General features: G+C 34.5%; 2 protein-coding genes across 4 annotated transcripts in view; one reads left to right on the top strand and one right to left on the bottom strand.

The window, feature by feature from the left end:
• METTL24 (methyltransferase like 24) overlaps nucleotides 1-16737 on the top strand; it is a 134722-nt gene extending 117985 nt beyond the window's left edge. The window contains exons 7-8 of one of the 3 annotated variants that reach the window (XR_011497875.1): nucleotides 6332-6598; nucleotides 12229-16737. Coding sequence is in view for 1 of the 3 variants with exons in the window: in XM_070496680.1 (XP_070352781.1) it covers nucleotides 6332-6349 (18 nt within the window). In the remaining 2 variants the exon portion in view is untranslated. Of the gene's footprint in view, nucleotides 1-6331; nucleotides 9507-12228 lie in introns of those variants that run through there. The other 2 variants (XR_011497876.1, XM_070496680.1) reach the window with 2 other exon arrangements.
• The window catches only part of CDC40 (cell division cycle 40), a 48242-nt gene that overhangs the window by 18721 nt on the left and 11789 nt on the right, over nucleotides 1-17732 (bottom strand). The window contains exons 2-6 of the mRNA XM_014862557.3: nucleotides 16786-16872; nucleotides 9519-9648; nucleotides 3737-3820; nucleotides 2141-2280; nucleotides 901-997 (exon numbers count right to left, since the gene is read on the bottom strand). Coding sequence (XP_014718043.2) covers nucleotides 901-997; nucleotides 2141-2280; nucleotides 3737-3820; nucleotides 9519-9648; nucleotides 16786-16872 — 538 coding nt within the window. The remainder of the gene's footprint in view (nucleotides 1-900; nucleotides 998-2140; nucleotides 2281-3736; nucleotides 3821-9518; nucleotides 9649-16785; nucleotides 16873-17732) is intronic.

Genomic DNA, 17732 nt, shown 5'->3' with positions numbered 1-17732 from the left:
AAACTGGAGCTCAAGAAACCAAATATGGCTTTATCAAACCCAAATATTTGATATGTGATATAACATTAGAATAACCAATATTATCGGAACTGAATTATTCTTTAGAGTTTCAGATAATTACTATATAATTTCCTAAATAAAACTAATTATTAATGAACCAGGTACATTCTAGAATATTTATAATTTATTTTGGTGAATATGCATTTCCTTCCACAAATCAAAATAAGTATGAGAGTCTTAATCTCTAATCTATTCACATGAAAAACAAAGTTTATTCTTTTAAAATATAACTTAGTAACAGCTATAAACTGTGAGGATAGCTGAAATATTTGATTTAGGCTAAAAACAAAAGGTTAAAATGACTAGGGTACTACTAACACACGAAAAAAGTCAACTTTATCTTAGGAAAGAACATGTGGACCATTCAAGTTTCTTCTTTATCATTTTTAAAAATTCATTAGCACTAAAAAAATTATCTGTGGCTAGCATTAATTATGTGATTTTTCTCTTTTATTAGAACATAGGAGAGTTTGCTATAATTTCTTTCTTTCTTTATTTTTTGGTTAGGAAGATTGGCCCTGAGCTAACATCCATGCCAATCTTCCTCTACTTTGCATGTGGGACACTGCCACAGCATGGCTTGATGAGCAGTGTGTAGATCTTTGCCCAGGATCTGAACCTGTGAACCCTGGGCGACCAAAGTGGTGCAAGTGAACTGAACCACTGCACCACTGGGCCTGGCCTACTATAATTTCTTTGGGATGCAAACTGTCCAACATAATTCTTAATATAATGAATTACAGCAGCTGATTAGTAAGGGCAATTGATATTATATGAAGAGAGGACAGTAAATATCTGAAAGTTGATCATAAAAATTGAGAAGTATAAAAAATATGTTACCATGTAAGATTGTCTTTTCCTCCCCAGGTTTCTCTTCTTCTTGTTTGCCTTTTTTCTGCCTCTTTGCTGTGATTTCGTCCAATTCTTTTTGTTCTTCCTGAGGAATTTAAGAGTAAACTTTAAAACGGATGTTCTAGAACCCCATCATTGCCAAAGCTGGTTACAAAGTTTTTATAAAGAGGTCTACTTTTTGGTGAAGCAGCATCTTCACGTCAGCAGATGCTGTCCCAGGAGTAACAATGTCAACTTTCCGACAGATCACAAAATGGCATTGAACACATATGGAAACTGGTTAAGATTTTTAAACTCATTTTATAGAAAACCCGTCCTTCTGGAACACCAGAAATAAATTTAACGTGTTATGCTAATTATGCAAGCAAAAAGACGAGGCAATTAGAAAATCTAGTACCAGAAAGGAAACTGAATTTTAGCACATCATGTTGTTCTTCAGTAAATATGTTTTACATGGTCATAAGGATATAAGCAACGACTATAGATTTGTGACACAATTTTTGTGGGAGGAGCAGTGGAAGGAAGGTGGGGTAGTAGAAAATATTCATTTATAGTAAAAAAGAAGTTAATAGATGATGTCTAAAATAAGTAAGTAGCAGCCTATATATATTATTGAGATATATGGATGTACGATGCAGCTAGAATATAAGCTTTCACGAATACAGAATCTCCTTGATCCTGTCCATCGCTACATCCCTAAGACCTAGAACAGACAGGCTCATGGAGACAGTGGGATTAGGAGGTGGGGATGGACAGGGTAGGGTTCTATACTCTTACTTCATATACTTCATATTATTATTTTTTTTAAAAAACAATATAGATATATTACTTTGTTAAAATTTTTAAATAAATTAATAAATAAATAAAACCCACCATCAATTCTAAAATCATAGACAGGCTGATTCTGTAGTTACTATCTGAGTATCTGGTATCAGAACAGCAGCTACCATGGCAGCTTAATAGCATTAACAAGGTGATTTTTATTAAAAACTGTTGAATATTATATTTTAATTAAAAAGTATGGAAGAAAATAAATCAGAAAAAATATAAGTAAAAATATTCCAAAGAAAAACAAAGAAATCTTACTGTATTTTCTCAGTCAACCAAAGCAGAGAAATTCTGATGAGTCATTTGGTTCCCTGAGGAAATCTCAAATTTATTAACACAGCTATCCCTCATAGAGATACAGCATACACCTGAACTGACAAGGGAAAACATCAAAGCTTACTTCTGAAGGTTTGGCTACATCTTTTTCATCCACATATTTTGCCCATGGTCCCAAGAAACCATCAATATTAGATGCATCATTTTCTTTGAACTTTTTCCTCTTTTCTATTTTCTTCTGACCAGTTTCAAACACAGTTAAACCTACATGAAAAAAACCCAGAGGACACAAATACAGATTTTTCTAAAAAAATAGCAGTATAATTTTACTTTATATGGTTAAGAGAAAGGTGATTGTTCACGTGACCAAAGATTTATTAAAATACATAAAGTCCATATGAATATGCCAGATACACCAACTCATGCTATCCAAAAGGGAGTCAACCTTTTGGGCAAAGAAGTTTACTAATGCAATATTTGCAAGTTCTAATATATGAAAAGAAAAGACCCAGCAATGGTACACAATCCTTTTAATGAAGCACAGATCTATATCAGTGAATTTTACCACTTTCTGAAAGAAACTTAGCAATTTAATATTGCTAAATAATGATAAAGCTACCTCTGAAAGCAGGAATAAAATAAAATTTATCATTTAAAGACTGAATTAAATTACAGTAAGTAATAGCTCATCTTTGATTTACTTGTATTGCAATAATATATAAATTAAATACAGTTCACAAGAGTCTGGTAATTTTTCTAAGTGATCTCAAACTAAACTCGACCTCTAATATCATAAAACTTAACAGTAAGAAGAAAAGAGGAAAGAGGATGCTTCTGGTTAAGACTTTGATTTGATCACTAGGAGGTGGCATACTGTGTGCAGCTGTCAAATTGGAAAAAGAAAGGTCTATGGGAGTCATAGTAACAATTTAACTATTAACTGAGAACCTAGCTACATAAAGATGTGGCTTGTAGAAGTCTAATTTAAAGAAAAATGTTTACCTATATGAATTCGAATCAGTTTCTTCCGGCTGTGTGTTATAATAAAAGCTTGTTAAAATTCAATTTTAACAACAATCTAGCTTATATACCAAAGGCAGCTTGATCATATAGGGTCTGTGGCTACTAAGTGTCCTCATACAAATGGCATACTGTTTTTCATGAGCACTTTACGAAGATTCCAATGGGCTGATGAGCTTTGTGACAAGTTAGTGTTTAGAGTATGATACTTTGTCTTATAAGCACAAAATGAATATGACCACAAACATATATTTTAAAACACAGATTCAAACTCAGTCTTCAAAGCAACCCTTCAAAGACAATATTCACAGACATCCACAAGGAAATTTTCTTCTGCTGGTAAAATGTAGCTTGACATTAGTGTTAAGAAATAAACTACTAAAATTAGCTATACATTAATTACAATTTATTGAATGGCTTCTACAGGATTGGCACCATGCCAAGTACTCATTCCAACCCCTGAAAATAGGTACAACCATCTTCCCTACCAGGTTCCATACCTAATAGAAGGCAAAAGCAAGTTCTAAATGGTGATAGTTCTAAACTATATCGCTCTAAACTCTATCACTATTGTCTCAACTTAAAAAAAAAAAATCAAGAGCTAAATAGAATACTAGTTTTTTCCTACTGTCTAAAGTCAAACTGAAAGACAGTAAAGATATGCATATATATTTGATACTAAATATTTCAAATAAATTACCTTGATTTTTTTCAGCTTCTTCTACAGAGCCAATATATTTAGTAGACACTTGATGATTATCTAACGAAGGGTCCAATGCATAACCTAAAAGGAAAAAAGTACAAATTATTCACTCAATTTTTGCCATTTACAATTCATTTTAACTCTATGCAAATATACTCATTTCATGTTTTTCTTCCTAGATGTCGAAAATGGTCTCTTTAACTTAGGACCAATCCTTCTCTCCTGAGTTTTGTTTCCATTTAGAACAATTAACCCAAATCTCAGGCTGGGCCATGAATGACTTCAGCAGAATAAGAAGCATCATGGGATGAATCTAGTATACTGACCTCACATTACTAAGAGCCTCTCTAGCCAAGATATCAAACTGTGGTCTTACGTTTTGTAAGAGCTTAAAATTACATACGTATACATATAAAAATATACATTCAGAAGCTTAGAAACTGTTTTCTTTTTCTTTTTGACAGATAATATGTGACTTAGTTTATCAAATTATATAAACCATTAAATAATTTAAAAAATAGGGTAAGAAGAACTACCTAAAATCTAGCTATTATTTTGAAAATGTCAATCTCAGCAAAGACAGTCTTCTCTCCTAATTTTAAAATAATATATTTCTACTTCATAAATCATTATTTATATTTCCTTAGTGAGAGAAGTAAGTATGGATATCTACTAGCATATGGAAACACTCTTTCAACTAGTGAAAGAGTATATAGCTACATATAAATGTGGTTTTCAGTGATCTATGGGAACTTAAGAAAATGTACATTAACTCAAATCAGTTTTTTCTCAAGTGGGGGTGCTAGCATGATAAATGTTTGGTAAAATCAGTTTTAATAATAATCCAGCATATTCACAAAAGAAAGCTGGATGGCTCGTCACTCTAGGGCCCACAAACCACGTGAACAATCATGGAATACATGAAAGTACTAGTGTTTTTTTTTCTTAAAGGGCATATCCTAGTGGAAATAGGTATTTTAATTTTCTAGCTAAAGATTAAAAGGGAATTCTTTTGGGGAACAGAAAAAGATTTGTCATCAAACGTACTTTTCAAACAAGCTAAGGATGTAGATGTGCAACTCACCCTTGTGATATGCTAGAACAGAACCAACCACTTGGCTATTAGCTTATTTGCATTTAGTTTTGTTCAGTATTAAAATACATTCTTAGCCAGAGGAGAGAGTTTGATGGCAGAAAAGCAGCTTTGGAATAGAATCTCTGAAATCACAGGTTCAAATCCCATGAGTTATTTCATCTTTCATCTCTCTGATGTACAGAATAGTTTTCTGGAAATGTTTTTTTTAAATGAGACTGTATAAGGCTCATATAAAATTTAGACCAAAATACCCTAAGTTAAAAATCCCCATCTCGACCATAAAAATTTATCTAGAATGTAATTCAATCTTGAAGGAGATTCCTGTCTATATAAATGGCAGTGCATTATGTGTTTGGAGGGATGGAGTAGGAGGCAGAGAGTGAAGAGAAATCCCTGGTCCTTCTTGTGTTACTGTGTGAGCACCCATCCCTAACTCGTCTGGTCACAGTGTTGTTTCTGAGGAAAGGAACTTACGCTCTCCTCCTTTTCCATATCCTCATGGTAAAGTCTTTACTGCCACTATCACCATTACCACTGCTTCCTCCAACCCCAGGTAATTAGGGGATAATAGTATTTTCCCTTTACATATAAGGGCAGTTAAACATTTAGCTGTATGTCCTACTAGAGGTCAGCCAGTGGCAGAACTAGATATAGCTCTAAGAATACAGAATTTCAGTCCAATTAGTTTTCTACTATCCTGTGTCTCAAATAAGTGAATATTAGTTCTGAAATATGCTCATCTATCTTTCTGAAGCTTATTCTCCATTTTATCTTTTCAGCTTATTCTCCATTTTATCTTTTCAATGGAGTTAATGTTATCTTCTTCCTTTGTAGTCTTATTTGAAATGGCTCTAATAATATCAATTTTATTACTAGATCCTTAAGATTATTAATACTAATGTCCCAATATATAAATGAAGAGAGACTAAATAAACAATTTGTAAAACATGGTCACAAATAAATGGGAAAACCTTCAAAACTCACTAGTAGTCCAAATGAATAAAATTAAAATAAAGAGAGAGAATATTTTGATTATCAAATAAACAAAGGAAAAACAATCATAGATCTTGGGTAATGAGAGTAGGACTTTGATATATGGAGGTAGCAGTATAAGTTGGGAGCGTTCTTTAGGAAAGCAATTTGAGAATACATAACAAAAGCTTTAAAAACATTTACATTCTTAGGCCTGCTGCTGGGAATTCATGTTAAGAAAATAACCAAAAAACCCACAAAGTTTTATGCACAAAGATATTCAGCACCACATTTTAAAAAGCAGTTTAATATATACGTCACCACATTTTGAATAGTGAAAACCGGAACCAACTTGAAATCTAAATGATGTAAGAAATGTTTACATAAATGATGACATCTTCAGGAGAATATTTTAAAAAATTATTTAAAAAGGTTAATAAAGAGTTTCTAATATTGAAGTTAAAACTCAGTTAATAATAACTATGGTGAAACTAAAGGTGTTTACTTTAAATTCTATTTTTCAGTTCCATAGACTGGTGTAAAGAAAATTCTCGGTGAAAGTAGGACAAAGGGAAGAAACCTGATTGAGAAGCCCCAAGGAAGACCAGCAAGGGAGCAGGCCAGGAACCCACGACAAGGGAGGAACAGAGGACAAAAGAATTCACACAAACCACTGAGAGACAGAGAAGTCAGGTGAAACACCATAAATAGGAGCTAAAAGCAAAACTCTGCAATGAGTAAATGGGAAGATACAGCAAATGTGACTATCTTCACCAGTAAGGACTCCACAGGTGAGTTCTGTGATAAACTAAATGTACTGTACAACACAAATCTTCCAGAAATAATAACACTTGGATGATAACATTGCTCCAACTACCTAAAAAGGGGAAGAAAAGTAGGATCAGTGTTTGTTCTATAACCTAGCAGTCACAGAGTGATACATGAGTGACTTAGGTAAAACTGAATTCATGTGCCATCTACTTTATGTCTCGTGGTAACACTAGTGCAAGATGTAAGGTTTGCTCCCTGGTACTTTGCAAATGAAGGAAGGTAACAGAAAGTTCTCATAGCCTTACATTCCATGCATAAGAGTCAGAGAAAACTCGCTCATTCTCTGAAAGGAATCAGATCACTACCTGAAGTTAGACAAGGACTTTCTATGAGAAAATTATAAGACTTTTAAATTAACAGTAGCTATACTTACTTAGTACTTGGGGTTAAAGAAAAAAGAGACTGCTAAACCTGAGGCTGGTTAACTAGTTTATTAATTTAAATTCATACAAATTGCTCTCAGTTCTAAGATTATCATAAGGGAGACAGAGCATTTCTTAGTTTTGCAAGTGGCCACTCCCTTTATTCCAGGCTGCCTGATACAGTACAGCCTCACCTTCACTTTTTGTCTTTAACTCACTAAATACTTCAACCAGTATCCGAGCCCACCACCGCCTAACAGACGGGCAAAGATACTGGTTATTTAAAAACAAAAAAAAAGCCCATTTCTGAACTCAAGTCTAAAGCCAATTAAATAGTTTTAAATGCTTAAAAAGGAAAGTAGGTACCAGTATAAGCTTAACTGGATTTTTCCCCCCATTTTGTTCTACAGGAGATTTAAGCTATCTAAATTATTGCTAAAGGCCCTTCTAATGTCAAAGAAAACAAAGTCTTTAAAAGTCTGTTTTATTATAGACTAAAACACAATAAATTCCTGATGCAATAGAGTTGATTTTTATGCTCTGCATATATACTTACATGAAATCCCTTACATAAGCAATGGGTACAATGCATTTACAACCATTTTATTGGACTGGAAGCGTCACTGAAGTCTCTTAGGGGATTCTGGAGTACACAATCTTGGCTGTGACTTTTGGCACACAGTTAAGTCAATTATAACTTTGCCAGGGCGAAATACGATCTAATAGATGATAATCTTTTCATAACTAGTTTCCAAGGATAGATTGTGATAAATAACTAAGACTATTTGTACTAAACCTCTAAACTAATTTACGGTAAATCAGTTTGCATCACTCACTAAAAATTAGAAAAATTAACTTTCCAACATTAGATTATGTAAATTGTGATAGAACCAATCAATGGATATCATATAGCTCTTAAAAATGAAAAGCTTTCAGATTATAAAGTAACACTGAAAAATGCTTATGATAAAATATTGAATAAAAAGTGAGATGCAGGGGCCAGCCCAGTGGCAGAGTGGTTAAGTTTGTGTGCTGAGCTTTGGTGGGCTGGGGTTCGTGGGCTTGGTTCTTGGGCTCAGGCCTACACACCACTCATCAAACTATGCTGTGGTGGCATCTCACATATAAAACAGAGGAAGCTGGCACAGATGTTAGCTCAGGGACAGTCTTCCTTGAGCAAAAGGAGGAAGATTGGCAACAGATGTTAGCTCAGGGCTAATCTTCCTCACCAAAAAAAAAAAAAAAAGCGAGATGCAAAACGTTCAGTTCAGAAAGATTACAGCTCTGTAATATAAATATAAATATGAAAAAAGACTTGGAGGGATAAAGACCACAATGCTAAGAGTAGATATTTTAGTATAATGGGATTATAGGTAACCTCTCATTCCTGTCTAAATTTGTTTATATTACTTTTCAATGAAAATAACTATTACTAAAAAGCATCATATAAAAAGAACATATAATATTTCACGATATTGCTTTCTTAACTTTTTTTTATCCTATCTTATAATAATGGAAGTTAATGGTAGATTGGACAGAAAAATTTTAGAACTTCGAAAAAATTCTACCATAAGAAATAAAAGGGGGAAATATTAGAATTCTAACTGCAAAGAAAACTTAAGAAAAAAAAGAGAGACAACATTGCTGAAGTCTAAAAATGTGATTATTAAATTTGTTGTAAAAAACAATTAAGTTTTCTTTTTCAGTTACTCTTTTGGGAAAGAAACACCAGCACAAGTAATTAATTCATAAAGAAGATCACAACTACGACAGGCATAAAAACATTCTCATTTACTTTGTTCACCCATCCCTGCCAAAAAGGTCTTTAAAGCAGAAGGTGACCAGTGTGTCTGTCTATCTACAGACGTGGATTACAGGAAGAGAAATGAAAGGCACCACCAGATATGAACAAAGCTGATGTAAGTGCCCAGGACCTATGATCTGTGGAACTACCAACAAGGACATTACAAAGGCCATCTCTTCTCTTAGAGGGGATTCCCAGCCTTGCATGCATATTAACTTTCTTATATCCTGCCACTGAGGGGATGTAATTATTTTACACAGTGAATTTGTGGCCATTCTATTTCCTGATGCCCCTCGGTGATCAAGAGAAAACTTGTCTGTGATAAGATGTGAGAAACAGAGTAAAGTCAACTAGTGTATAATAAGATAAAAAATGTAACCTCTTACTCTATTCTGCCATTTACGAACTTCAACAGCAATCTGCATGTAATGGGCATTCAATAACACCTGTTCACTATCAAGTAGATCTTAAGACCACAGAATATTTCTAGTATTCAGAAATCATAGTGGATTTAGAATGACAGCCAAAAATAGTAGTTCACCTTTCCATTTGTATAAATATTTATAGATGTACATAAGAAAATACTACCTTTTTTGAAGGAATTCAGATTAATAAATTTAAAAAGCCAGAAGATAAAGGTGATTATCACACACACACATACACACATAACTCCTAATGAAGTCAAAGTTAAAACTATAAGTCTTATCACCTTACCATATGTGGCAAAAGTTCTTCTTTGCTGTTCAAACATAAAATCATTGATATGAGCTGGTTCAGCATACCCAGAAAGCATATTTCTAGGGGCAGCCATTTGCTGTGTCCTAAAGGGATTTTCTGGTCCAAACTGTAATGTTATAAGAAAACAAACAAACAAACTTAAATTCTGAGTCTATAAAGCTAGAAGTACCAGAATAATGTACAACATACAATATATTTTCAACTCTAACTCGTCAGGGGCTGAGTACCCTATTTGGGAACATGCTCACTCACATAGTTCAGAAGAATTGGGCAACGGCTGATTAGGACTGTCTGTCAGCCCCTAGGACAGAAGGAGAGGAACCTACCTAGTTCATCCAAGTCTACCTGTATCTATTTAAATTTAAGTTAATTAAAATAAAATATTCAGTTACTTGGTCACACCACCCACATTTCAAGAGCTCAACAGCCACGTATGGTTACCAGCAGCTACATTTCCCTCATATCAGGAAGTTCTATTTGACAGTGTTGCTCTAGATAATTCAGACTTTCTATAACTTTGTCTAAACCATGATTTGGGGGATTTGGGTTGACTTTTATACGAATAATGGCACTGTGATGTAATTTAAAAAAAATATGTTTCTCCTCTACTAGACTATGAGTTCCTTAAAGGTGGAGACTTAGAATCCTCCACACCAACCATAGTGATGGGCATACAGAAAGCACTAATGAGGGAAAGATTAGTCAGAATCCCATGGGGGCAGAAGACAGGAAAACAGACAATAAAAGTCAAGTGCTTGAAAAACTCCCTAGGAAAAGACATTACAAATGTAAATAAAATTTCTCCACTCTGAAAAGTCACACTATGAAAGTCTTACACAAAATAGTACCATTATCACCTATTTGTATATAATGCTTTGAGTTTCCAGAATGGCTTTTCAAACGTTATTTAATTTTATCTGCACAAAAACTCTGGAAAGTTAAAGAGGTATTTTCCCTCTCACGTTAGAAATGAAGGAAAAGCCACAGATGATGTATTTTACCTACCTTAGAGTCAATAGATTTTTTTTTTTTTGCCGAGGAAGATTTTCCCTGAGCTAACACCTGTGCCAATCTTCCTCTATTTTGTATGTGGCTTGCTGCTACAGCACAGCTGCCATGGAGTGGTGTAGGTCCACACCTCGCAACCCAACCCAGGCCCTGAAGTGGAGCACGCTGAACTTAACCACTAGGCCACAGAGCCAGCCCCAAGATTTTTTAATTAGTAGAAACAAGACTAGAACAAATCCTAATCTAATGTTCTATTGCCTCATAACATTCCTTAAATGTACAATTATAGCCTCTAAATTATTAAAAAATTGGGTAAAAAAAGTACTAGAATATATTGTGTCAAGTGCTATTAGTTTAATGCTGTTATAAAAGGTATTGAGAAAATCTAACTCTTTTCTTTTTTGTTTTAAAATAAAGAATAAAATGAACTTTGGAAATAGTAGAATTAGAACATTTTTATTTGAACTCTGGAAGGTCTACGGTCATGATGAAATATTTTGACATTAGAACATCCTAGGTCACTACCATTAGAAACCCTCTTTTCTATGATACCTTTCCAGAGCCAGAAACATAAATTATTCATCTCTTAACCAGAATGTTGCCTTCTCTAGATATCAACGTTATATTATGCATGAAAATCTGAATTTAAATGTTAGATTTGCCTTACTTTTTTTTTTTGGCTTCAGAATAAATTACTACAATGTTCCTTTCTACTGACAGTTTCCATTTCTATGATTAAAGTGATTCAGTCTTAAAATATCTGATTTATATGTAAAGCTCTTACAACTATTTATTCTAAGTTATAATAAAGGACAGTACATACTGTCCATTGCAGCCCATACTAGTTCTTCCTGTGCTGATGGCTGCAAACGTAGGAAAAAAGTCTAGATTACTGAACGCCGGAAGTTGTAGTTAACTTCATTCACAAAATATAATATAATAAACACAAAATTTATTATAGAAACAAGGAACACTCATAAAGTTAAAGATAACACAATGATTTAAAAGTTTCCTAGATGCTCTACTTGCTATAGTCAACAACTATCCACAAAACAGCATCTGATATTTCCGGGGGGGAGAAAGCTAAAAATGATAAAAATCTCTATTGCCCTTCTTGTCACTCCTATCACATATAATAAATTAACCATTGTAATGCTTATACCTTCCAAGTTAAAAAAGAAAAATACAATTTCCATACTCTTATTTTATGAAGATTTTACAAAAAGAACAATTCTTCTACAGGCCATACATATCAAACCAGCTTCATCTTGTTTTTTTTATTATTTTGGTGTGGAAGATTGGCCCTAAGCTAACATCTGTTGCCAATCTTCTTCTTTTTGCTTGAGGAAGATTGTTCTTGAGCTAACAGCTGTGCCAATCTTCCTCCACTTTTTGTATATGGGATGCCGCCACAGTATGGCTTGATGAGAAGTGTGTAGGTTCACACCTGGGATCTGAACCTGTGAACCCTGGGCCACTGAATCGTAGTGGTCGAACCCAACCACCACGCCACCTGGCTGGCCCCTAAACCAGCTCCATCTTTTAAAGAAAAATTCTCATTCTTAAAGAACTTTGATGTCTATAAGAATACAGATGTATAAATTACAGCTAAGTATATTTTATATATGGTGCTATTCCTAAAGCAGTCTAAAAATTTAAGTGTGTTTATGCTTTACAGATATTTAAGCTGAGACAACAAAAAATCTTCTAATGATACAGGAAGCTGCACGGGGAGAGGATTCATCTACTTTTGGCTCAATTTAACTGCCTGGTTGCCGGCAGCGGTTGGAGCTGACCTCAAAGACATTAAATGCCAACAAAGAAAGGCAGAGAATGGTATTCAGCAGAACTCAGCTCTTCCCAATACTCAAAACACATTTCTCTGATGTTTCTGCTCTCCCTGAATATGCACCTCTTTTAATTCTAGGTTAACCACTAAAAAAACCTCCCCAAACAATGCATATAGAAAACACACAAACTGATTTCCAAATACTTTTAAACTTTTGGTTATAAGTTTAAGAGTAAATTTGTATTCAAGTGATTTTAAAAAATACATATTTGAGTGAATTAGGTATGAGTACTTAACAGTTTTTGGCTAAGGGAATACTGAAGTACACCAGTCAATTACAATTGTAATCTCCCCATATAAAGCACACACACTTTTGTATTAATTCAGATCACTGCACCCAGAAGAATGTACGATGCTCCTGAGAGGTAAGGATCCTGACATCTTTAATCTGCGCGAGGGAGTCATTTATTTATAGAGTTGGGAGAAAGCATTTTCAGTTTAAGACGTTGGCTGATAAATCTAAGAGATCTGTGGCTGTGGTTTTCAAAAGCCTTCAATAGGTAGAGTACTTGAGGGTCAATTTCTTAGCAGTATGTCATAACATCACAGGAATTAAGAAAATTTATACTAGTAAAAACTGACTATATGGAATCATAACCATAAGTTCACATACAGGAAAAAAAAACCCCATTACTGAACTAATAATCATATTATACTAAGATTGCTGGTAAGTTTTTCATTAATATTTACTGCAGTCATCAATGTTTAAAACATTTATCAACAAATTTTAAAGTGAGAAGAGTCTATTGACTAACTTAATTATTTCCTACAAATTTGGAAAAGATCACCAGAATTCAATTTTATTGGTGGAATACCTCAAATTTGTAAGATATGAGCACAGTTTAAATATTACTATTATAAGAATATTTTATTAGTGTTGGTTCTATGACCTTGGGCCTCAGTTTCCTCATCTATAAAACAAAAAGAGCTGAGCTATATGATTTCTACAGTTCATTCTTACATTTATATTTATAGCAGTCCATACAGCCAGATTTTTTAACAGTAACTAGCATTTTTTTCCCCTCAACTTTTGTATTTTTTTAATTTCTAAAAGTACTACTATTTTAAGGAGTCTGAAATTCTCCCTGAGGCTTATGGGTTTTATATGAGTCTAGAGCAGCTAACAAATACACTTTTCCTTAAGCAGATCTGAAAAGGATTGAGTGAAATGAAGAAAATCACTAGACTAAAACAACGGTTATTACATCTTCAAGTTCCATCTGTAATTTCAGAAAGCTTATTTGGGTATCTCTAGCTGGGTAGACCATTTAGGAAAAGTCCTTGGTTAGGAGGGAGAAACAATCTTTTATAAAATAAAATAGCCAATTCAGTTAATTTACTGAAGTAACGAAGTCAAAGGCATAGATAGGGGTGTGCCCTGCATACCACAATGGCCTCCAAACTGATATTCCAGTTGCAGCGATTGTTAAGAGCGATCTGGACTCAAATCCCCAAATACACCACTTGCTGGCTGTTTAATCTGAGACTTGGTTTCCTTGCTACAAAATAGGGCTAAGAGTACTTACTTCATAGGGCTGTAGTAAAGACTAAAGGAAACAAGGTACACAAATATGTAAATCCCTCAGTGTGGGACCTGGCATACAGTAATAAGTGGTATTTTTACTTCATTAGTCTTTCTCCCCGTTCTTTTCCATCATGCAAACCCTTACCAGATTACCCTTCTTAAAAATTCAGCTTTGACTATGCTAATCCCCCACAGAATTGAGAGATTCTAGGTTTCTAAAGAACCTCAGAAATCTGTCTATCAAATCAAGACCAGACTCTTCACCGTGGCCCCCAGAGCCCTGTGCAATATTATACAAGCACCATTCTAGTCTCACCCTCTTCTCCCTACTGATAATGACTAAAACATTCCTGTTCTTTAGACCTTTTATGATTCGGCTCATGCTGTTCCCTTCTGCCTGGAATTTTTCCTCATAAAAGCCTACTTAGCCATCAATGCCAATATTAATATAAATATAAATAAGGGCCACCATTTACTAAACGCTTACTCTGTGCCAGGGAGTTTCCTAAGCACATTATCTCATTTATCCTCGTAACTTGGTAAAGTAGAAACTACCTTCATGTTTCCTATGAGAAAACTAAAATAATGCAAGGTTACACAGGAGCTAATAAGCGGTATTTTTAACCTCAAATCTCACGTTCTTAAACTGGACTGTATTGCTCATTTCAAATACTACTATTTTCACAGAGCTTTTTCTCATCTTTACAACCAGATGCAATCTCTCCTTAGACTTGAATAGTACTTTAGAGACATTATCTCTATCTTTTTAAAAAATAAATTCAGTGCAGCCTCTCTGGTAAAGAGAGGGATATATATCTAGTTTGAGGAGAGGGATTATATCTTGTTTCTAACAGTGGATTCTCAAACTATGGGAACTTGAATTTCATCTAGCAAAGTTCCTGACAACACCTTTCTAGACTTTTCCAACTTAGACAGATCCTAGTCATAAAATTCAAAGTTAATAACTTGTCATGTCACAGACGATTCATTTGGCAATCAGGAAAAATCATAATTTTTCTTCACTTTTTAGTCTCATCATTTTCTTCTAAAATTGTTGACAACAAGCATAGAAGTGTTCCTAACATAAACTAGTTTATGTATTTAATGTAAGGCTCCCTAACATGGGGAAAAGAAGAACAGAACATTAAAGGATTGCTAACCCCACAAAGAGGATGACAGGCCTACTGCCTTGCCAATAGCACCACAAAAATTTTTTACTTTTTGAATTTTTCTTGAAAGTTTTGAAACCTAGTTACACAGCAATATATTAGTTATGCATAGGATCTAAAAATTTAAGAAAAATAGACTTCATAGAAAATACACTGACACAGGAATGCCACACACACTTCCAAAATTTCTTACTTCAAATTTTATTATTTTCTGGATTCAGTGGCTCTATTTAATTGAAGTACTCTTCATTAAAAAAAAAATCATGAGGCATATATGTAACATACCATCTCTCTCCAATGTGTTGGCTAAAATAGTGCCAAGGGATAAAAGATGGGTTATAGTTTGACAGGATAGAAGGATTTAAGAGATAATGGAATAAAATTAAAAATGTGTCACAGTCTCAGAGCATGAGAATGAGATCCTTGCTTACTGTTACCCAGAGAACAGGCAGAGCCCTGTCTAACACTAGCACACACCGCCTGTGCTACACATTTCAATTGCCATATTTTAAGTGACTACGGAAACCTAAGCATGAAAATTACATGAAATAGTTTTATGGTTCTGATACACCAAAAAAAACCCAATGACTATATGCTAAACAATGAAAAATATTAAAAAGTATTTCTTTCTCCACCAAGATGCAGTAAAATACGGCTCCTCACCTCCATCTTTTAGTGCTCTTAAGGATCCTCCTACTGAAGCCTTATTATTCTTTCTTACAATGACCATTTTCTAGCATCTCTATTTTGGCAATCAAGCATTCTTTTCCTTTTATAAGGGCAAAATATTTATAAATTTCATTTTTTCTATAAAACTTTGCTAAATGGACAATTTTCACTGTTTCTGATGTTTTCTTTTCCTTCCTTATCTTTTTAATGTTTCCACCGCCATTTATCATCATAAGATGTCTTACTCAGAGCAGGCGATGAACACTGCAACTACTTCCAAGCACTGACCATGTGAGTATGGGACCTCATTTAGTGTTTAGCATTGCAGCATTTGTAACTAGACATTTCATAATATACTCTGCACTGACGATGCTAATAAACCAAATATTTTTTCCCCTTATGGTTAATTTGTAATATTCCTTTATCAACACTGAGAGGAAGATGTTAATTAGGTTCACATCTAAGAATCAGATATTTTAAGATTTCCCTTTTCAAAAGACATAGTTCTATACTATCAGATAGTTGTGTGGATGCAGATACACAGCTAGTGGATTTGTGTGCGTGTGTGTGTGTGTGTGTGTGTGTGTGTGTGTGTGAGGAAGACTGGTCCTGAGCTAACATCTGTGCCAATCTTCCTGTATTTTGTATGTGGGATGCTACCACAGCGTGGCTTGATGAGTGATGCCTGGTCTGTGCCCTGGATCCAAACCTCCAAACCCTGTGCTGCCGAAGCAGAGTGTTAACCACTCTGCTTAACCACTACACCACTGGGCTGGCCCGCTGGTGGATTTTTAAAAGTACTGCCATAAGACCATACTATTTAAACTTTTGTAGGCTAAAGGAATATATTTTCTTTTTTCAAATTGAGATATAATTGACATACAACAAGATATATTTTCTAAAAGTTTAAATAGTATACTTTTGTGAGAAAACTTTGAAAAATTCACCAATTGTTTATCTACTTAGGCATACTTTAAATACTTTAGCAAATGGCAGAATCTTAAATATAGTGTCCTTTCTTACCTCAGGAGCAAACATGGTCTCATAGGTAGGATTATACTGAACCTCTTTAACAGCAGGGTCAAGGTGAACTCCAGTCTCCAAGTCTTCCTAAAAGAAAACCAGATGAATGTTAAAGATCTGACGAATAACTACTTTAGAAACTACATTAAGCTAGCCATTTTAACACCAATTTAATCATTATCACACTAGGGCCATGTGATTAATAGTTCTAATAATCAAAGACCAATAAAAGTAATGTATGTGGTTACAGAAGTTAGAATGCATAACAAAAATTTTTTCCTTTCAAAACACTGACTTTATCCCATTTGAACAAATTAAAAATGTCTAAGTTAACACTACTCAAAGCCTTAAATTAAGAGAATCCAACTCTTCTTTCTTAGTAACTCAAACGACCTGATCTTCTGCTTCCAAATTCAGGAGAAGCGCTCCTTCGTTATTCAGCAAACCTCCTTAGATATGTACCAGGGGGCACTCGGTTAGGGACTGTGGAGGAAACAAAAGGAAGCAGTAGGGCCCGAACCCTCTAAACCCACAGACTTACAATCTACGTCAACGTTTCCACCTTCCTAAATTCATCCCCAGTTTAAGGAACATAAAAATCTCTTCTCCACTACAGAATTACTGGCAGTCTATCTCCTGTGTAACTCTATCACTTACAAATAGAACAATCCCAAATTGGTACCTCGAGCCTGACCCTGTCCCCCAAACCCTGGAGACTTACATATCTAAGCTCCAATTCAACATCTTTTCTCCCAGGGTGCCTAACAGACATCTCAAACTCCCTATATCCAAATGGGAACTTCTGCTCTCCCTTCCCCAATGACTTTTCCAGCCTTCTCTATCTAAGTTAATTGCAACTCCATCCTTATATTTGCTCAGGTGAATACTGCCGGAGTTATCCTTGACTCCTCTTCTCTTCACATTATATATCCAATCCATCAGCAAAT

This window comes from Equus asinus, chromosome 24 (genome assembly GCF_041296235.1).
Source record: "Equus asinus isolate D_3611 breed Donkey chromosome 24, EquAss-T2T_v2, whole genome shotgun sequence".
In the NCBI taxonomy this organism is placed as follows: domain Eukaryota; kingdom Metazoa; phylum Chordata; class Mammalia; order Perissodactyla; family Equidae; genus Equus; species Equus asinus.
This window is presented reverse-complemented; position numbering and strand designations above follow the sequence as displayed.